The 22,910-nt window shown below is 41.7% G+C and overlaps 1 protein-coding gene across 1 annotated transcript in view; it reads left to right on the forward strand.

The window, feature by feature from the left end:
* Positions 1–22,910, forward strand: part of COL4A1 (collagen type IV alpha 1 chain) — a 594,749-nt gene that overhangs the window by 265,419 nt on the left and 306,420 nt on the right. Inside the window, exons 5-13 of the mRNA XM_078657555.1 lie at positions 5,155–5,199; positions 5,301–5,363; positions 9,540–9,593; positions 10,085–10,111; positions 12,016–12,099; positions 14,354–14,416; positions 16,330–16,365; positions 16,489–16,530; positions 21,717–21,797. Coding sequence (XP_078513681.1) covers positions 5,155–5,199; positions 5,301–5,363; positions 9,540–9,593; positions 10,085–10,111; positions 12,016–12,099; positions 14,354–14,416; positions 16,330–16,365; positions 16,489–16,530; positions 21,717–21,797 — 495 coding nt within the window. The remainder of the gene's footprint in view (positions 1–5,154; positions 5,200–5,300; positions 5,364–9,539; positions 9,594–10,084; positions 10,112–12,015; positions 12,100–14,353; positions 14,417–16,329; positions 16,366–16,488; positions 16,531–21,716; positions 21,798–22,910) is intronic.

A 22,910-nucleotide genomic window follows, 5' to 3' on the forward strand; every position in this document is an offset into this window, starting at 1 on the left:
TTCTCCACCCACCTCGGACTATTTAGGTACAAACGCCTGAGCTTCGGGATCTCGTCGGCCGCAGAAATATTTCAGGAGACGATTCGTCAAGTCATCAGGCCGGTCAAGAACAGTTTGAACTACAGTGATGATATCCTGGTGTTCGGCAAGTCGGATGAAGAACATGACACGGCTTTGAGGGAGGTATGCTCACACTTAGAGGAAGCAGGTTTAACGCTAAACGAAGAAAAATGCGAACTGGGGCGGAACGAGCTAGTGTTCTTTGGTCACATATTTTCCAAAAAAGGCATGCGGCCAGACTGCAGCAAGGTAGAGACATTAGAAAAAGCAAAGAAGCCCACGGACGTGGCAGAAGTGAGATCGTTTCTAGGGCTGGCAAGTTACTGTGCACGCTACATTAAAGACTTCGCCACCGTCAGCGCGCCACTGAGAGAGCTGACGAAACAAGGACAAAAGTTTCAGTGGACCAGCGAGTGTGACAAAGGGTTTGAAGCGATAAGAAGAGCAGTGACAGCAGTAGATCACTTGGCCTACTTTGACCCGAAGCTATGCACAGAGTTGACAGTGGATGCAAGCCCCGTGGGGCTGGGAGCGATTTTAGCGCAACATCAGCCCGGGAGAGATTCCCCAAGACACATCGTTGCGTACGGGAGCAAGAGCTTGACAGACGTTGAAAGGGGATATTCACAACCCGAAAAAGAGAGCCTGGCGGTGGTGTGGGCCTGCGAACATTACCACATGTTCGTGTACGGGAAACCGTTCACGATCGTGACCGACCATCAGGCCTTGATAACAATCTATGGCAGCCCGAATGCTAAGATACCGCCAAGAATAGAACGGTGGGGAATCAGGCTCATGGACTACAATTTCACAATTATCCACAAGCCAGGAAAAGAACAAAACCCAGCAGACTATGTGTCAAGACACCCCCTGCCGCAAAAGTCACGAGCGACCACAATGGCAGAAGAATACTTGAACTTCGCACTGAAACTGAGTACACCGGCGACAATAACAGAGAGTGAACTAAAGGAAGAAACAAAACAGGACGCCACCATGCAGGAGGCAATGAGAATCAACAGGGCGCAACGATGGAGACACGTAAACAATAACATGTGCGTAGGAAAAGGAATAGACAGAGAAGAACTGCTGGCCTTCAAAAGAATAAATGTGGAGCTGTCCGAATGCGAAAACGGGACAATAATGAGAGGCACCAGAATAGTGATGCCCCAAAAGCTGAGAAAAAGAACAGTGGACTTGGCACACGAATAAGACGCGACAGTAGGGGTAGCGGATGTTTTTAGGGCTCGGAGGGCTGGGGTTGTTTTTAGGGCTCAGGTTTGGTTCAGGAATGTTTTTAGGGCTCGGGGGTTTGTGTTGTTTTTAGTGCTTAGGGCGGGGGGCTGGGGTGTTATCTTTACCACGCATATCCCTTTACCACAAAATTGCTTGGTAATGGCATGCGTGGTAAAGTAATGCATTGTTAAAACCTGTTGCTGCTCGCACAGGTCAGAGAGGTGGGGTAGTGAAATGAGACAGACGACGGGATAAGTAATATTAATTAATTCAATAAATAAAACCACTTTCTTTGCGCTCGCAGTATCGCAGAGTAAGTGGTAAAGTAATGCATTGTTAAAACCTGTTGCTGCTCGCACAGGTCAGAGAGGTGGGGTAGTGAAATGAGACAGACGACGGGATAAGTAATATTAATTAATTCAATAAATAAAACCACTTTCTTTGCGCTCGCAGTATCGCAGAGTAAGTGGTTTTATTTATTTATTTATTATTACTTATCCCGTTGTCTATCGAATTCCACCACCCCCACCCAGCCCAGCCCCCGCCTTTCCCCACCGCTCTTACCTGTGCGAGCCACTACTTGTTAAGACGCATTCGTTGTTTCGCCAGCGTTGCATAGGCATGTGTGGTTTAACCATGTGTGCCTCTGTCATATAACCCCTTCAAATGCACAGTGCAGCCTCTTGATGCAGATCTATGGCCTCATATGTCCAGTGCAGCCACTTGATGCAAAAACTGGCTTTATTTTGGCTGTCTCCTGCCTGAAATTGTCTCAACTTCAATAATGGGCAAAATATATTCTCCTGAATTATATTCTCCTGATTCTTTTTTTTTTTTAATCTCACATTTTCCTTTTCTGAAATGTTGGCTTGTATGAAGACCTATGCTCTCAGATACACAGTGCAGTCTCTTGATTCAGACGTATGGGCTCAAATGCCTAGTACAGTCTTTTGATGCACAGGTACAACTTCAGATGCCTAGTGTCACCTCCCCATATGCAGAACATTGGCAAGGTATTTGGAGTCGTCCTTGCCAAGCCCAGACCTATCTATGGTTCTGCAACAGTTGCTCCCCAGGTTCATCCTATTATAATGATCAGTTCAGTGATTTCCTGCCTCACTGTGGCTGTGACATTGGCACTTGTTGGGGACGCCCTTCCTTTTCGGCTCATCTCATCATGGTTGTGACAGCTGACTTCCATGTGCTCCCTGTGCCAGCCTTCCTGCTAGCAGCTCCCACCCACTGGTCACTATACAAACCTGGCGATCCAAGACAGAAGGATCTTAGAAGGTCAGGACTTTAAAGGCAACCTGTCGTGAGCACCTAAGCAAACCTTTTTATCATGATCTCACATCCAGGGTTATGCTCTTCTGAGGGAGCTTCTTGTATTCTAGAAAGTCCTTCTGCTAACCTCTAGGAAGGAACGAAAAACATAATTTTCTCTACACAATAAAGAAATGTTGAATGCTTAGTAAAACACCATGTTGCTACTGCTACATCATCTAAATGAAGAATCAGCGCTCAATGCGTTGTCGCCTGTGTCTCCTCTTTTACCTCGTCGACTATGTCACTACTCATGTTCTTGGATCTGCTGAAGACATGTTTTCCATCCTAACTAGCATAATAAGTACAGACCTTTAAACTCACTACAATGGCCTACTGTTCTGGTGCTCGCCTCCATATGTAGACATTCTGAAGGGGGATTTTTCTGCAGTAACCCAGCCCATTTAGGAGAATATCTTGGGAGGAAAAAATCAAGTGACTCCTTAATGAGTGTGGGGATCATTCTTTTTGTTTGAACCCCTGACCACAACCGCGTAGCACACTAACCAGAGAGTTCAAAATTACTGATCAGCTAAGCTTATCAGGAGCTTTGGTGTGACGATCATGGAGACGTTAACAACAGTACTGGTGGTGGATTATCTGTTAAACTGCTCACTGTCACTTAATATGGATTTTCCAGATTTTGGATCACTGGATTTCATCCCTATGGAAGTGAATATGATCAACGCGCCATATTTCATAGTCAGGAGAAGGCGCAGAACTACCAGTCCCCTTCTTTCACACATCCCCAGCGGATCACAAAACTTGATTCCTCCTTGCTTTTCTCCTTTCAGGCAAAATGGCAATGGAAAAATGAGTTAAAATACTGGCAACACAACTGAGTTATGTCAGGTGACATGGATTTATTCACCAGAACACTGCTAGCAAATGTCTGAAGGTGAAACACTGGTCAACTGTACATTTCCCAACCTGGAAACCTTAGTGGCCTTCTGCTAACATATTCTCTGTCACAAAGGCCTCTAGCCCCCAAAACCATTTAATTAATACTATTCAATTACATATTCAAATGTCTCAAAAGAGGGACCTTAATTTGAACTCCAACCATAGAAGAAATTCAGAAAAGACAGTGGAAAGAAAAAGGAAAAACCAACCAAATTGAAAACTAGTGCCCAGGAGTATGCACAACGAGGAGCTTTTCCTCTGGTCCCTTCCTGTTCAAAATCTATGCTTTAAGCCATTTTCTTCTTTGTAAAAGTGCTATAGAAATTAAAACATTTCTTCTCGTTATGTCTGCTTTAGGGAGGCACAAGATTTTGGCACAAACTCCTGCCTACAATTTTTTGTTGATGGTGATTTGCGTGAAAACTCATGGATGACTGCATGCGAACGCCCATACACCACCCTTGGAATGCCCCCTGGATATAAAGCTATGCACGGCAGTTCATTGCACTGTTTTGCAATACTCATGGTTAATCTCCAACGTTTATCACGATTTGCCTTGGATTGTAAATGTCACCACTACAAATTTGCGTCGGGTTTGCATTAAAAAAGTAACACAGATCCGATGCAAATTGTTTGTAAATCTGGGCCTAAAAGTTTTGCAGAAACATAGGGCCTTATGTTTTTAAAGGGTTTTACCCATTCTGTATCTATGGAGAAATGCACGGATACATAAGGACAATAGTTATTTTGCCCGCATACATTCTGCTGTGCAAGCATGGCAACATGTGTGCGGGAAAAAACATGCGAGAATTGCACTAATTCAGTGTATAAACACTGATTCCTCCTATAGCTCCCAAGTCCTAAGTGAAAAACATGGAATGACCAGTTATATTTTTTTATTCTCTAGGGCTACCTTACCCTGTGATATTGATGGTCCAGTTTGTGTTCCCGCATTTCTCTTAAAAGGGCCCTTTGTGGTTAATCTGATTGAGAAATTCACGTGAAAATGTATATTTGCACATGTACATGTTTTCACTCCACTGGGAAAATATTTCCCTTATGAAAAGACTTTTCTCCTAAGCACTTAAAAAATATATATTGAGGCGTTTCCATCATCTTCCCACCCGGTAAAGTCCACTTACGGCTGCCTTTGACAGATGTAATTTTGCATGCAAAATGTTTGTAAATACTCACAAAATTCTGAGTTTAGAACTATATACTGCATTTTGCATGCCCACCGCTCGCCAGTAACACTATTTCTACAGCCCCGATTCTAAACGAACACTTGTGAAAAGTCCACCATACTGGCAGATTTTCTGCCATTTTATAAGCACCCATCTTCTCGAAAATCCAACCAGTCATTATTCTGCGAAGCAGCACGTGGATTTTCGAACCACAAGGGGCTTTTTACGTTTTTGCACAGTTATATTGCTCTTAGGTGCGCGGAAAGAAAGAATGTAGTAATTGTAAGATGATTTGGCTAATCAAACATGGATAACTTAGCAGAGACTGTCCTCTTTTGATCATGTATGGGACTCCTACAAATATATAGACCTGTTTTCATGCCTCCGTGTGCGTGTTGAAAATGGAATACATTACATGATAAATTGCGTGACGATTTCTCTTTAATTTTAGGGACCCTCTGGCTCACCCGGATTCCCAGGAAACCCAGGTCTTCCTGTAAGTATACATTTGTGTATTAAATTTGCATGCCATTGCCATGTGATCGCCGTACCATGTGATGTACATTAACACTTTACGTATTTCATTCTTTCTCACAGGGCATCCCTGGTCTCGATGGTCCAGCCGGCCCACCTGGAATCCCAGGTTGCAACGGCACAAAGGTAAATTGAAAGGAAGAGCTAAGGTTATTATTGTAATATACCGTTCACCATGAATACAGACTGTGGAAATGAAAATAAAAAGTCGTTTGTCGCACTGTATGCCCCCTGGCGCCCAATGACCAATTAGAATTTCACTTAAATTGTTTAAAGGGGACATGCCGTGAAAAATATATAACTTGTCCCCTTAATCAATCTTACACCATCAACAATCATCAGCAAAAAGGTATGACCTAATCAGTACTTGAAATTGAATGTATAGAGGAACAGTCACTCACTATCCCCGAGTATTTGCTACTGAGAAGTGCGGGTACTCTTCCATTATAAGCATTGTATTTCTGTCCTTTTAAAATTAAAGAAGTAAAGGCACTCATTACCTGAGTGAATCAGAGTATTTAAAGCAGTGGTCCCACTACATGAAGACTTCTTGTTGTGTTGTAAAAGCCCTATTGTGATATCATTCGCTATATTGCCCTTTTAAATCTGATGGTGATCAGATCCGCGTATCTCCTCTTTTCATTGCTTGCATACAATCTGCTGTAATTCCTGACTCATGGTGGTATTCTGTATTAAATCGTCTCTTAAAAAGGGCAATTACCGCTTGATAGGCCTTCATGATGTAGATACAAAGCTACTGGCACATAGGGCCCCATTTACAATAATTTGACACAGAGCAGTGCTGCACGTGATGTCACTGCTGTGCTGCCCTGTATCAAAAGAAAAAGGCAGGACTGCGCTGTATTGAGGAGACATTCCTGTCCTCTTTGACTGCGTTGGTGCACAAATTGGTGTCTAGTGACAACACCGGCATCCTTGCGCCATGGTGCGAGAGTGTCTGCGTTGTTTCCATGTTTGTTTTTGTGCAAGAAGGGGCACCTTCCTACAATTGTTACGCCACCCTAGGGAGGGGCACAGTTTTGATACATTCCCAGATTTAAGCTGTATTATAAATCTGTGGATGTGTCAAATACCATGGGCGTTTAGTGGGATCACTCCCCGCACGCCCTTGGCATGCCTCTCCAATGCAATGTGAGGCAATGCAATGACTTGCACTGCGTTGCCTTCTACCATATCTACGAGGCCATAAAAAGTCATGGATGGTGGCTTTTTGTGACCTCGTAGATATGGCTGCGCACTCTGCGCCGCCGGAACATCCAAAAAAAGTGAAGTTCCGGAGGCGCACAGGGCTTGTAAAAAATTCTCTTAGGGGGATATTTAAAATAAAATGTTGGAGCGCAGTGTCACTCCGAAATTGGTAATGCTGTGCTCCAAATTAAAAAAAAATATGGCGCACCGCTGCGTTTCACCTAATGCAGGTGTGCAGATTAACATCAATGCAGGCACTCTTGCGCCATGTTGCAAGGGAAACTGCGCTGCAGGGGCAATTGTTTATGTGCAGGAAGGGACACCTTGTGCAGGAAAGCCCACAGCAACACCCATTGCCTGCCCCTTTGCCGCAGTGGACTGCTGCATAAGGGGCACCTTGTAAATGTGGGGTAGAGAGCAATGACATTGGAGCATAGAAAAAGTGACGCTCTGGTGGCATTAGGAGCTTGCAAATAAGGCCCTTAGTCTCCTGAGTGACTTGGTGACCTGGATTGATGGTAGAGAGGGTTTCTTTTGCCAGAAGTACAGTGTGGATAATATCCTGGCCCTTTCCATGCTATCTGCTCATCTGAAGAGGAGTCCTCTGTTTGTCTGTTTAATTGATTACAGGGCCTCCTTCAATAGCAAGGACCAAGGGTTGTTTGGGGCAGAAATGTGAAGTTTGGGTCACCGCCCATGGACTGTCAAGGGGCATTCATTCCATTTATTTCAACATATGGATAGCGTTCAAGTGAGGACCCCATCAAGGGATTTCTCGATGCATCTATACTTACAAGGGCTTGAAACAGGGAGGTGTTTTGGCACCACTGCTTTTCAGCTTTTACACCACCAACATGGGGCATGCCCGGTGGGGAGAGGCAATGAGAGTTGGGTCTCCAAACCCTTTTCGGCCAGAGCTGGGGGCCAATTTCTCCAATTGGTACAACATGTCAACGATACAGTAATATTAGATCACACACAGATAGACCTATTAACGACACTAGAGTTCGGAAAATAAATTACATGTTAACATAATCAAAACCAGAATTATAATATTTGGCAAAGGCTACAAGATTGAGAAAAATGGCACCTTGGTTCAGAAAAAGTGACGTCTGCACTATTTACAAGAACATAGGTGTGTGGCTCAGGGATTTGTGTAGCTTTTGATTTCACTCAGCAGTGCTGAGGAACAATGGCCTTATTTTTTCTCTAAGGAATCTTAATTTAAAATCGATTTAGATGGTCATCCTTCCGAAACTTTTACCTTGCTTGACTAATGGTAGTGCGGTCTGACCAGAAGGTATGGCAACATTATCTGATCAGTGGCAATGGGCAGGGTTGAAAAGAAATTAACACAGTTTGCTAGTCAGTCACAAATAAGGCTGGCATTAGTCTGAGACAGGAGACTGTATCACAGCAAGTGAACAATGAAATGGCAAGTTCTGGACAGGTTTTTGCCACAGGTTTGGGTTGGCTGTTGTCTTAAATAGTTGAAGACCTGTATCATTTCTGTTTCCTCTTTATACAGAGTTAAATGGCTGTTTGCTACTGAAACTTTAAAGGAATGTGCAGCTTCTGACTGAAAATGTAGCAACATTTAATGACATGTCTAATGTAAAAAAACAAAAAGAACAAAGACATACAAAAAATAAAATAACAATAAAAAAAATGCAAGATGACACAACACAAAAAAACAGCCAAAACAGAACGCAAAACAACAACTACAGTACACCAGAGTACGCACAATGCAGTAATGCGCCACAAATTCACAATAGCACAAAACAATACAACACATCAAAACGAGAAAAAAAGTAACACAACAAATATGCACATACTTTCTGGTTCCACATCACCACCTGCACAAATCCGGGTTCATAACAGGGTGATAAAGGTATTTGCACCAGGAGCAACCTTACTTCCCACCAAAATTATTGCTGTTAATAGGTTTGAGTTCCACATGGGATGAACATGTTTCTGATCCCGCCCTTAAGAGTGAATTCTCAGCTAGCACTTCAGTCTAGGGCAGCAGATTTGGCAATTTATTTACCATCCAAATTCTAGAAATTCATGTTTAATTCTTATAGGAAAAGTAATGCTTAAAGTTATTTATCAAGATATACCATATTCAGAATTCGATTTTTCCAGTTACAAATTTGGCGATTTAGAAGGGACTGAAGTCTTTTTTTTGCAATAGAAAGGTCGATTAAGACTTTGTGTTAGCTTCGAGGAGTTTCTTTTGCAAATATTTAGGGGCAGATTTACAAGAAACTGACGCATCTCTGCGTTATAGCAGAGATGCATCAGTTTCCTTGTGGCGTGCAAAAAACCCTTGCGCCATCATGGGTGCTTCGCATTACCAATGCAGCGCACCATGGCGCAAGGATTGACACATGCGCCATGCTTCTGTTGGCGCAAAGGTCACGCATTGCTGGAGCCGTGTCACAAACACGACGCAACTCCAGCAATGCTCAGGGAGACGTATACGTATTGTGCTGCGTCACTACTTACGCCTGCATCAAGCAGTCGTAAGATTTTGACGCAGTGGTGTCCTAAAAGTGGTGCAGTGAAATCTTGTAGATTTCACTGCATCACTTTTACAAGGCTCTCCTGCGTGGGAACGCCCACCCTACATACATTATACCTGACGCAGGTATAATGTGGCGCATGGCTTACAGCGTGATGCATCTCCCTAGATGAGTCAGGTTGCAAATATGTTGCAACGTGGTGCATTGTTTAGGACGCCGCTAAGTCAGAAAAGTGACACAACGGTGGCGCCAAAGTGTTGCAAGGGGCTTGTAAATCTGCCCATTAGTTTTTAGAGGTTCACATTTTGAAAGGAGTTAATGGCTACACCAGTTGTCCATTCAAGTGGGGATTTGAAGCTGTAACGGTGCAAATGTATTTAGTTTAAGATGTGTTAACATGTAGGGTTAAAGCAGTCACTGTTTATTTGTAGAAAGCAAGAGTGTTAAATTGAATATCTCCAGCTGTTAATTTTAAACTGTTATTATGTTATGTTTTTATTGTGTGTTTTGTTGGATTGTAATTTACATTTTATTTCATGGAATAATGATGCCTGTCTGTATTTTTCAGGGGGAGCGAGGCCCTCTTGGCCCCCCGGGGTTATTTGGTTCCCCTGGAAATTTGGTAAGCTGACTTTTCATATTAATATCGTACTTTAAGATTTTCATCTTAAGACCTCTACATCAATGTATAATTCAAACAGTGTGGGCTTCTTGCTTGAATTCTTGGAGTCTCTATAATCTGGCATTTGCAATACTTTAGACGTATCTCCAGCCATCAGGCTAACTGTACTTACACGCATTACCTACTCTAAGAGGACAGTGGAAATATAGTATGAGTTTCAGCCTCCTTGACTTACGATGGACACCTCTAATATAAAGTATGATTTTTGACTAGTCAGTAAATGCTTCCTAGACACAATGTGATATCTCACCTCCTTATCTTCCACTAATATTATAACCAGCTCTAATATGTTAGATGCTAAAACATCCACTGGTTCTAGAGAAAGAAGTATTTGTCTGCTACATTTAACTTGATTATTACTATTGTATGCTGCTGTGGGAAAATGATCTTTTAGAAAGCATGAATATTAAAGCATAATGTTCTCTTCACAGGGACCACCAGGACTTCCCGGAACAAAGGTAAGCATTACTGTTCGAAGTCTACTGCAGATACATATCTGCAACACATATTTTGGAAATACTATCAATCCACTGATTATGAAAATAACCTTGCATTTGCATTGTTTTGTTTTTGTATATGCATAAGAAGTCACAAATGGGCATATCAGATTAGGTGCATAATTTAGAGATATTCTAAAATATGGGTTGAGATGTATCTACAAATGCAGATGTTACATTTTCAACTTAAAAATAAATAAATCTCCAGATCATCCAATACATCCAGGATTAAGTTCAAGAAAGGTATAAAGGCATAGAGGACATACGGAATGCAGGGCTATATTCAGCTAGCATTAAACAAGCGTGGGTGCTTACCAGGGCCATGTGAATCAGTGTACCCAGCAGCGTATAACAATTTCTGTGGCATGGATCCGTACTAATAACAAGGGACATGGAGGCAATGAATACAAAAGCCGGAGCCACAACCAAAAACAAAGCCACAAATTTGTCAGATAAACTTTACCAGCCAAAAGGTTTGTAGGGGATAGAGAGAAATCACAATCAAAGGCGTCCTTTCCTGTTGCCCTTCAAGTGGCAGGCAGTGACCACCAGTGTTGCAGATACCGGCTAAGATAGACCTGAAATGTCAATTCTTTAGTGAGAAAAGTTAGATTTCCGTAAATATACCCAATTTTATTTTTTATTTTAGCTTCTTCTCTGAAATTTTGAAGTGATTGGAGAGCGTTTTGATATGACCCCCAGTACTATTTTGCGGCAAACTTAACATGATAAAAGCCAGCCAAAAAGAATGAACTGCCCGCTAAAATCAGTTGATAACGCACACTTTGACATTAGATATTACTAGATGTAGCCTCTTGACACCAAGCCTGAGAAAGAGACAGGAGTTTGTGCCTGTGTAAAGGAGCTTTGTGAGTGAGTGAGAGATTGAGTGAGTGAGAACAACTGCATAGCGTATACTACAGACCAACCCGGCTGTTGGTGCGGCACTTTCATTACAAGGAGAATTCAGAAGGTGGCAGGTTCTGGGTACAAATAAGTTACATTGATATATAATTGTTACAAACAGAAAGTAATTTTGCTTACAGTAATCCATATGGCTACCCAAGTAGCAGGACCATACATTAGAGAGGGGGATGTATAGCAGCATTGATTGACAATAGATATAACTATGATAAATTGCTTGATACCTTCTGAGTAATGATGGAGATACTAAAACCTCAATAGTGAGAAAACATGAATGAAGTTATATCTCTGTGCTAAAGATAATTTGTCGGTCTTTTGGATAGAAGACTAACCCATTCACTGTAAGAACATATGTTTAGCCAGGCAGTCACAGATTAGAATCCCAGCTGTTCCCCTCGGCTTTTCATCCATTTGAGGCTGAGATAATTAGCATCCTCATTTTAGGCAACAATAAACAAAATATGGGTGACTGGAGATAGCTTTAGCAGCAAATTGGCACATTTCATAACATACTCTTACATGAGTTTAGTAGTAGTAGTAGTAGTAGAATGGCTCACAAGTCAAGCAGTAAGTTTATCAGCAAACATTGGGAAGAACAGAGCTGGGAAAAGCACTATCAGGCCAATAAGAAAATGATAGATCAATGGACACAATTCGTTATTGATGAAAATAGGTACATGGTGGAGGGAAAAAGTGCAAACTGAGGTGGAGTCTGAGCCTGGTGTATTGTGGCTTTCAGGGTCTCCTCGAAACCCAAAAAGTTTTTAGAAAAAAAGTATAGTGTTCAGAGCTGCACGCTAGATGGCAAGTGTGTAGAACAGGTAAACCTACAACATTATAGACTGCTAACCAATTGTTACAGGTAGGTATAGTTTTCCGTACACCAGTTAAATCTAGTACAGGTTCATAAAACATTGTTTTACTCTTATTTCTTTTTTTAGGGAGACCCCGGCGACATCATAGGCCTATTACCATCCCGCATGCTGAAGGGAGAGCAAGGGTTTCCTGGAATTCCTGGATCACCGGTAGGTCAGAAAGGAGAATGAATGTTCTCAGCATTCATTACCACTGTATTAACATTTTATTTGGCATGGTGTATCCTCAGAAGCAGCTTTTACTTCTCTACAGTTTTTGTTAAGTCTTCCTTCCAAGAACTTGGAAACCCATGTGTGAGGGTAATGGGGGTCCCACACTCTATCCATGCTTTTGCTAGTAGGAGCCGCAGTGCACATACATGTTTTATTGTTATTGGGACTGGTATGGTCCATGAATGAAGCGGTACAAAAGGGGTGGTGATGGACGGAGCATCTGAACCAATCAAACCCTCACACCAGGTCAAAAGATCTCGGTTTAATCCATCACCGTTCTTTAGCCCACTCTGCCACCCCAGTTCAGACATGGCCATATGCAAATCAGTCTGACCCTGTGCCTCATGGGAACAGTCCAGCCCAAACATTTTTTTTTTACCATTCGCCCAAATTCCAGGGGTAGTGGAAGTCGGATTACCTATTCATCTTCGTTGGTTTCCTGAGTCTGACCCTGTGCCCCAAACTTTACTTTTCAAAAGCCTCTTCTTTGCTGCAAAGCTTCTAAAGTTTAGGGCAATGATAAGAAGTAACATGCACTGGCAAAACCAATAGGCTTAGCATACATTTTGATCCCTGATTATAACTAAAAAACACCCTGTTGCAGTGGGAAAAAAACAGTTGCTTTCTGTATACAATGCATCCATGAATTAAAGAATTTAATAAGTAATGAATTTTGTGAAATATAAAATATTCTGTTATGCATTGCAATACAAGCACAACATAGAAGGCGAAAAAATACACCAAACTGTCAATATTATGAGGTGAGCACAAACTACTGCACCCAATGGAGCCAGGCCCACTCTATGTATATTTTAAAGAACTGGCAACAATAGATCAAGCAGACAGTTCTGGTGTTAAGACAGGCCTAAAAAATACAGAAAGTAAACAGAGTTCTTTGAGCCCTGTTTACAATTCTGTTGCTTCCACTGCCTTCATGACACCATATTACCGGGGTAGGAAAGGAAGTCGAAGGTGTACCCAGAGGTGGCACTTGCTGCCACTAGTAACTTCTAACTGACAACTATGATGTATCTCCATTGTGTAGCCTTTAACATGGGCTATGCTACACGTGTCAGTATTAGGGTCCAAAAAGGTAAGTGTCCAGGGCCTTTCCCAGGATACCTCCTGCTGCCATGTGGACAAGTATACCAGTGTAGACATAGGGATAAAATGTATGAAAGCAAAGGCTAAAAAGAAATCCCAACGTCTTATATGTTTGCAGTGTGTACTTTTGGCGAAGGCACCCTAGTAACAGAATGTCTTTTGGCATGGCTGCTCTCTCCTGCTTAGGCATAGGCTCTGCAAACGACAGCCCTTTATTTTAGGAAGATTGAGGTTGTTTGAATAATGATGGGATTAATGAGTAGCAATAAAAACCCCTCTCCATTACTGCGTCCCAGAAAATAAAGAACCTTTTCCTACCAAACATGTTCAAATAGAATAAAAAATAGGGGCTGGGACCCAAAGTTTTCTTAAGATCTAGTGCCCTGGTTGACTAATACCCAGGCTGCATAGATTTGATTTCCCCTCATGTCTCGTTATTCCACCAGCCTACATTCTCTGTCTATTTATCTCACTCGTGTCAGGTTTACTGTTTTCTCACTTTTATCAATATTCCCCCAACTTTCCCTCCCTTCTTCTTCTTCCTCCTTTTTCTCTCTCGGTTGCTTTGGGTTAAAAATAAGCCAGAGTCCCCAAAAATGAGTAGCGGTGCCCACCACCAGCACAAATTACGCGCTGCTCTTTGTTGGTATTGTTTTACTAGCAGGAAGTGGCCTTCAAATCTATGTTTTTTTCAATTTTTCACAACTTGCCGCCTTTTCAACCTGCTGTTTGCCTACAGAGACTGGATTTTAATCAGAATGTCTTGTAACTGCAGGCCAAGCTAACTCACATGGATGTCAGATCACATATTTTCTATGATGCATTACTGGTTCAAGTCTGGAGATGTCTGGAGTGTCGGTAAGATGCTCATGCACCAGCAGAATACGAAAAGATGTACCTAAACGCATCTTAAAGAATCTCAAAGATATCCCAGTCCATCACACATCTGCTCCAGATCACATTGCAGTGAATAATGGTCAGCTCTAGATTGTTCCAACCGTTTTCTAACTCTCATCCACTGCATTTTGAAATCTGTTTGTGGTTTGATTTAAATAAAAAAAATGTTTTTCTTTTTTCTTGTAAACAGGGATCTTCAGGACCACCAGGATATCAAGGACCCATTGGACCACCTGGACCAATAGGACTCGTGGTAAGAAAACATATGTGCAATGTTGACATGATTTCCAGACTCCAACCATTCAGTGGTACCCAATAAACATTTCATTAGATATTTAGGGAAAACGGAATACAATAATTGGTAGAATTAGTCATGAACAGTGGCATAACTCAGGGTAGTGTTTTATCCATTGTTTTTATCCCTCTGTGGTATGAAATAGAAAGACAAGCCATATGCAATTCATCCTTGGTCGACTAAAATGGGGCAGTCCAGCTTGACCTGCTAGGCCACATTTCCTCTGAACAGAAACACAAGTAACCACGCCTAGTTCTCGCCTTTTTAGCGAAGAGCCGTTTAAGTGCCTATGGAACAGTCAGCTATAGGATCAACATCTATGTATGCCAGTGCCTCCAAGGCTTTCACCTAGGAAGAGGTTCACTGGTCAAAGATTCCATTCCCGAGTTAAACTTAACCACTGCAATTGCTCTCGATAGCATTCCATTACAATAATTGTTGCACTCCATGCCATTGTAGAGAGGCACCAACCACTTTCCAATCAGTCTGGGGCCAAGCCAAAAAAGATAAGAAGAGCCCACCGCCTGTTACTGAGGTTAACACAACTACTCCATCCATCACTTTTAGTTTTTTTATTATCGAGGAGACCTGACTGCAGCTTATTTTCTCCAAATGAAACTGTGAGTTACTTTCGACACTGTCTTCACATTCGTTCTACTACCTCCACTTTGGTGTCAGAGCCTTTCTTGATCAGTAAAGGTGGCACATAGTTCTTTGGTAGAAAACTCTGATTGGTTACCGATTTTTCAGAAAATATGATATTTACAGCCATACATGATCCCAGTTAATCACTAAAGGAAGATCATTAATATAGTGGTGCTATTAAATATATGTACAATAATGAGTGGTAGCAATGAGCCTTTTGCCTCTCATGGGAATCTTGGACAGGTGCGGTTCGGAAGGTCAACTTTATCATCTCTCTTTCTGGACTTGTTGACAGAGTGGATGCTTTTGAGCATTGAATGATGCAGAGGAGATGTAACGTATTATACTGTAGAAACTAACATATCTTCTTGAGTTGAATTCTGTTAAAATTAATCTAACAACTAAGGAATACGCGTATGTGTATTCTGTGTGGGTGTGTGCAAACACACGTGTGTGTGTGAGTTGGTGTTTAAAGCAAAGACCAATACTTATCTGTCCAATCTGTAGTTTATCCTAACACAAGCGTAAAAGCTCCACCCAAAGTCTGTCATCTCTGTCTATCACATAACAGGAACTACTGTATTTACTAAACCACATTTAGTCAGTAGATGTGAAGGAAGTAGAGTGTATGGAACAATGGAAATGGAATATACTATGGAAATGGAACCAACAGCCACATGGATGTAAAGAAGTGTAGGACTTTAATTCTGCATACTTCAGGAAATCCAGTTAAAATTCGGCAAACGTTATGAAATTTGTCAAATCCCAATAATGCTGGGGTATTTTGCTGATAACAAAACATGATGAAAACATGTTAGCTTTGTTCATTCAATAAACATTCAAGTGGTTATGCAGCTAAAAAATGTCATAGTCATATAGATTTCGATAGTGTCCAGAATATGGACAATTTGTAGACCAAAAGCAAGAAATATCTTAAATTAATTTGGAACATTTGAAAACATTCGACCTTTTTTTCATTGAAGTATGGCTTGCTAGATTGTCTCTTTGACTTGCACCTTTTGGGACCTCATTCATGCCTTGGCCAACATTCACGTATCCACATATGCCTGATTTGTATTTTTCCTTTCTTGAATTCTGTGACTCTCACACTGTTTAGGAACCTTTTGATATTCTGATGGCTTACTGCATTTAGCTATGTCCACCTTTGGTGTTAATTTATCTAAAAGTTACTGAAAATAGTTCTAATAAAATGTCATCTTTCATAGGGTCTACCAGGCAAACCCGGACCACCAGGACCTAAGGTAACAATTGTGGAAAAAACTGTAAACTTGTCTCTGAAGGATGCAAAACTTTGGGTGCAAATATTGGTGATTCAGTGTGCACATTAGAAGCTGTGCTAATTATCATTTTGTTTGTATTTCCAGGGGAATATGGGATTGAGTTTTGAAGGACCAAAGGGAGATAAAGTAAGTTGCTGTAAAATATGCACAATGACGTTTGTCATGTTTGATAGCACTCAACTGTGCAAAGCTTACACTGTGTCACCTGCAAGAATTTAATACACATTTAAAATTCATGGGTGTTTTTGGAGTACTTTCATTAGTGTAAGTTCTAGTGGTTCACCTGCTGTGTTTAGATCTTGTTGTTGACATAATCATACACAGCAATGGACAAAATGCATAGGTGGGCAGAGCATATGTGCATGTCTGTTCGGGGACTGAGAGAGCACATGAACACCATTGTGTGATAGCTGTTTGGTCTTTAGTTAACCCTAAGTACATTTAGTCATGGTGGAATGAGATATTGAAGCAGTCCAAAGGAAGTCCACAATTGGCAGATTTGGGTGTGATCTGAAAGACGTTTCTGAAGATTCCTTCTCTCCATTGGTAACTGGTGCTGTGCTAAGGAATTTCGATATTCAGGAGCAAATAATCTCTCCATCAGTAATGCGTGCTGTGCAAAACCATAAATGGGGAGCCAATTTACCTGCATCAGGGGCACTATTTGCTCACACGCAGGATCAGTTGAGACCTACTCCAAATAAATCTTGCATTTGTTTAGTCCCAACATTTCTGAAGCTCCATTGGGTGGTTGGTAGATATGATTGTAGATACTTGTGAAGAGGTGAGGCTGTCTAACCTACTTTCCCCATCTCAGGACACTTGTTGGCATGAAAGGGAGGGAGAGACATATCCTTTTAAATGTATGTTAATTAATTGACATTTGATACCAGCACGAGTTTGAGATTCATAGGAAAGTCATAGAGGATGCACTGGAAGTGTTAATGGTCACAGGAACATGGATGAGTGAAGCGTCAAGGCCAGACTGCTGGTTTGCTGTGCTTGCCTTCCGTGCAGTCATTAGGTTAGACTGGTCCCTGGGATGGGGAACGGTGACTGTGATTTTTATGTAAAAAGGTCAGTTTCGTTAGTAATGCTTTATACCACATGTGATTTTTGAACAGAGGACATTGAAATATCGATTGTCCGCCTTTGAGTCAGTGACAATTTGGCCTATTTAACCACCTCCTAAGCAGGCAACTAACCTCAATTATGTTTATTAATATCTCTGCTAGGATATATTTTTGGTTCGCTAGAATCAGTTATTTTGTGGGAGTTCATTCTGTTGTATGGTGATGAATAAAACAAGGTACACTCAATAGGCACCTTTTAGGAGTAAAGCGTTAAAAAACACCTCACTCCATGAAACTCAATCGAAAGGATAACTCCTTGATTGGGTACTCAAAAGAGAGTTTATATCTACTAGGAATTGTGCACAACAGTTCAGAATATCACTTGCTTAAGTTTTCCTTGAAGGGCTTTTTCTGCCAAGGAAGAATTGTAAACCACATATTGTGTCTCATTCCAGTTTTACAGCCTTCTCAACAGATAGTTTGGAACATACCATTCATAGGAGCATTTGAGACGTGGTCTCCTTCTGAAATGACTGAATAGTATAACAATTTGTTGCAGTCTTTGTTGATGAGTGTGTACCTATTAAGTTATTGAGCAGTATAAGATATAATAAATACCCAGGCTTGGTTTAAGGAGGATCTCCAATTACTGCACTGTTAGGTGGGAAAATTGGAGGGGATATGGTAAAACATCTTCCCAAAATTACCCGGCTTAACCTGACGAACCCTAGCAAGATGTGTTAAAAAAGCCACCTTGAGGTCTGAAAAAGATAGCTTTACTGGACAGGTAAAAGAAGCAGAACACTATACAAAGGCTTTGTTTCAGACCTTGAAGGACATTGCCTGCCCTAAGACTGTGACATTATCACTTGAGTTAGCAGTAAGTTTGCGTTATAAGATGGAGGTGCCTTTTTGAATGAAATCTTCAGAATTTAATCTACAATTCCCGCATTCAAGCAGACTTGGATTTAACCTTCATTTGCCCTTACATCACACTAGACCAGATAGACACATAGATGTGGAATTAAGGAGTACATTTATACTTACCCTATGTATACTTACCTTCATGATATCGTGATAGCTTATATCCTGGACACAATATTACACAGACTCTCACATACATTGTTTTGACCCATGTGATAGAGAGGTAATACTACAACTAGTTATAATTCCAGTATCTCTTGCACATTTTAAAACTACCAGTTCCACATACCTCATCATTAGGGAGGCATATGCTTCTACTTGTAAAGAGCTCCAGGGGAACCCTCCATGTGGAGCTTTTGGGCACCATGGTGAAGAGGGTCCTTTTGATGAAGTATGCCACTTTGGATTCCTTTTAGGTTTTAGGTTTGGTTTCCTTTCAGGAAATATCCACAGACAGGGTCCAAAATACTTCCTCTCAGTGATAGAGGGTGCCAGTATTCCCCTTTTCTGAAATAGTGTTGGATGCTTTATAGTAATTACTTCTATGGCAGGAAGGTTATTTCTTTGACATATGTACAAATCATGTTATCTCTCTCCTCCCTTTGTATTGATCACAACAGTACACCAACCTGACATGTTATCCGTCTGTACTTTGACATATGTTTTTTCAAAACTTGTTTTGCAACTACAGTCTCACATTGGTTATAGATTCACATATTTAGCATTATCCTGTGTTCGACGTTGTCAAGAGTTTTTGTGTACTATTAAAATGACTTACTGAGTAAAGGTATGATGTCACCTGTGTAATAAAAAACATATATTTTCTCCAGCCCTCCCAATCAGGATTTAGGGTAGACTATTCCACTAAGTCAGCCTTACTACTCGCAACTGAAACCCTGAGACAATGTGCTAATGAGGGTTATACCTCAGCCCTGAGGTGCTTGATCTGAGCATGGCTTTCAACACTGTATCCCACGGACTCTTGATTCAGAGGCTGGAGGAATGCGGTGGCGGTGGCATTGCGCTGCAATGGCTTGCCTCTTTCCTGCTTAATCGTACTTTTCAAGTAGCACAGAGGACTTTTGTGTCAGAGACTCTTACCGTACCTCAGGGTCTTCTGCAGGGTTCTATGTTGAGCCCCACCATGTTTAACATTTGCATCCTCCCCTTAGCAGAGATCATCGAAAGGCACAAGGTTAAATTAGTGTCATATGCCGAAGATACTCAGTTAATCGTGACTCTCTCCTAGGCAGAGGGTGAGCTAGCAATACAATTTAAATCCTGCCTGGTGGAGCTGGCCATGTGGATGGCAAACATTTGTTCTAAGTTAAACTCCAACAAAACAGAGATTCTGATTGTGGGCAAGGTAACATCAACTTGGACATCAGCCTGGTGGCCGGATTCCCTTGGCCAGAACCCTGAACCCAAGCCCAAAGTCAAGAACTTAGGGGTATGGTTCGATTCAAAACTTACTTTTGAAAATCAGATCAGCCGTCTAGCAAGGAGATGCTTTGGCACCCTTAACAAAACTGGACTTACTCCCAATGGAGTCAAGGAAAACCATTGTTCATGCTTTAGTAAAGTCACAGATTGACTACTGTAATGCTTTGTACTTGAGTGCTACCAAGGGTAATCTGAAAAACTTCAAAGAGTCCAAAACGCAGCAGCATGCCTGTTCCTCAATCTCCCTAGAAGGACATCAGCATCGGCGGCCCTCTCCTATCTTCACTGGCTTGCCTGGAAAAAAGAATCCGTGCCATGTGATTCTGCCACAGAATCCTCTCCCATAAAGGCCCCAAATATCTTTGCACAATGATACAGCCGTACTTACCATCACGCAACCCAAGATCCTCTTAAGCCAACTTAGTACGGGTTCCCCGAGCGTGTAAGGCCAGACTAGGGGCACGCTCTTTTTCCTTCTTGGCGTCCAAAGCCTGGAATTCTCTACTGGCACAGCTGAGAGCAGAACCCTCTGAGAAAACATTTAGGAATAAACTTAAAAGCTCCCTTTAGTATCTAATGGTGCTATTCCTAATCTAGTTTTGTTGCTGTTTCATTGGAGTTTAAAAAGGTCATGGTCTCAGAGCAGAGACACCCGTACAGTGTAACTAAGCGCTCTATAAATCATTTATTATTATTATTATTAATATAATCAAGGTACGAAGATGAGGGGTGATGAATAGAAAATATTTACACACACACCCCATATATATATTTATTACTGCTCCATTTGGATCCCTTCGGACGGATCTGGTGCTATCAATATGGGTGGTGCGTATCTCCTGACGGGGTCAAGCGGGTAAATATTTACTCTTGTTCTCGCACAACATACAAGCATTGAGAATGCACCAAAACTAGAGTCCCCTGCAGAATGGGTAGGAACTGTTCACTGAAAGTGCTTTCATCAACAAGGGGCGAGCACTGTTGGCAACATCGCTCAGTACTCTCCAATTCCTAAGTCAATGCAACGAAGAGGAGCCAGCGACGTTTTTTGGGTTTCCAAAAACACACCTTCAAAAGTAGAAGAGAGTCTGAACAACAAAAAACAATGTCTCGGGGGAGCTGGGGGTAATTTCCTCATGCATGGGGGGGATACTGATGATTTTTCCTGCTCTATGCTCACCATGCTGTGTACATTTGAGTCTAAAGCGATCTCATAATATAAAAGTAGCCGCCACTTATTTGTGACAATCATTTTGTAGGTTAAAATCTATTATTGATTCATATGCAAAACACACAGCCTTCAATGAGGTTGCAGATACAAAATAAGATTAGGCAAAATAACTATTTAAATATGGTTTTATTTTAATATGATGCTAATACGTAGGACTCTTTGGCACATCAGTCAACCTTATTGAGGAGTCCTTTTGCAGGCACACCCATGGCTGAAAGACTTAATTTCAGAATTTTAGAATTACAAGTAAACCTTTACAATTCATCTCTCATATGGCTGCACTATTCTCGTCATATATATATATCCTGCTGAACCACCTTATTCACTATATGCTGGTCACGAACATATTTTGATAACCGAGCCACCAATAATGGTTCTGGAAAGTAGATAGTTGTGCTCCTACAGATTATAACAAACATAGGGCTTGATTTAGAGTTTGGCTGATGGGTTACGCAGCCACAAACTTGACAGATATTGACTCCATCTTAATACAAGTGCATTATGTCCTACAGCAATGTAATAAGTCGGATAGAATGTCCATCACATTTGTAATGGAGTAATCTGTTTGGCAAACTCTTAACCAGGCCCATACTGTGAATTTACATTATTTAAATTGTACATTACTAATTTTCTTTAAACAGGGAGACCCTGGTGTTCAAGGACCTCCTGGTAGTGGTGGACCTGTTACACAAGAAGGGAATACAACCACCACTCTGCTAAAGGTAAGACAAAGTTAAGCAAATTTTGAGTAAAAAAATAAACACATTTTTTAGAGTAATTAAAAGAAAATGGATAATGTCTTCTACTTTTCTTCATATCAAAATCTTGCATTTACTCTAGATGAGTAAGATCGTATCGACCCACATTTATAAGTCACAACAAGGCCTTTTCGCTTTTACAGAGAAAATAAATACCATTTTCCTGTTTAAGAACATGCGACAGAGGCCATCTCAACTAAATAGATATCTTTGATATCTTTGATTTTGCTAATTCTGGGGCCTGCCTATTAGAACCGGTATGCTCACTGACAAGACTACTTTTTTTTGGACATATTTTTATTGACATTTTTATTTTTACGTTCCTGGGATCCAGGGTTCATATATCGGACGGGGTGTCAGGGCGGTATGTATCTCGCTGGTTGATATGTCTGTGTGCTGCGGGGGGGGGGGGGGGGGTTGGTTGGTCCAGCACTGATGTCTTGTCTGCGAGTCTTGTGCGGTGCGTGGTGATAATATTGAGCACCGTTACATGTTTGCTGCAAAAGGAGATCCGGTATGTGTGCTTACGGTCGGGTCTTGTGACTGTGGGTCCACCGGGGTGTGTGGGGAGCCAACTGGGTCTTCGAGGGTCAGTGGCATAGCTGGGGGGGCGGTGGGGGCAGTCCGCCCCAGGCGGCACTATTGTGGGGGCCTTTATCATTTATTTGGAGACTCAGTCCTCAGTAGTGTCTGTGTCCCCAAATAAATGATAAGGGCCGCCAGTGCCTCATGGCCCCCTTGTGAACAGCAAGCGCTCGCACTGCTTGCTAAGCAGCGACTCGCATCCCCAGAACATAACACTACCCAGTTTGTGGTTCCCGTCCCAGGGCCGTCAATCATGTAGCTCGCATAGTCAACTCAGGGCTACATAACATTCCCCCGCCCCACATACCCAAACCCGCAAAGGAAACACAGACAAATAGAGTTTGGGTACAAAAATTGCTGCAGGATTTATTTACATACAACATATGTAAAGATGGTGGGTTAGCTTACGGGCGATCCAGGACAGGCCGCATTCTCGCCACCTGTCCGCCTGTTTGAGCCAAACAGCACAGTGGCGAACCACCCAACTGCTGT

This window comes from Lissotriton helveticus, chromosome 8 (genome assembly GCF_964261635.1).
Source record: "Lissotriton helveticus chromosome 8, aLisHel1.1, whole genome shotgun sequence".
Taxonomy (NCBI): domain Eukaryota; kingdom Metazoa; phylum Chordata; class Amphibia; order Caudata; family Salamandridae; genus Lissotriton; species Lissotriton helveticus.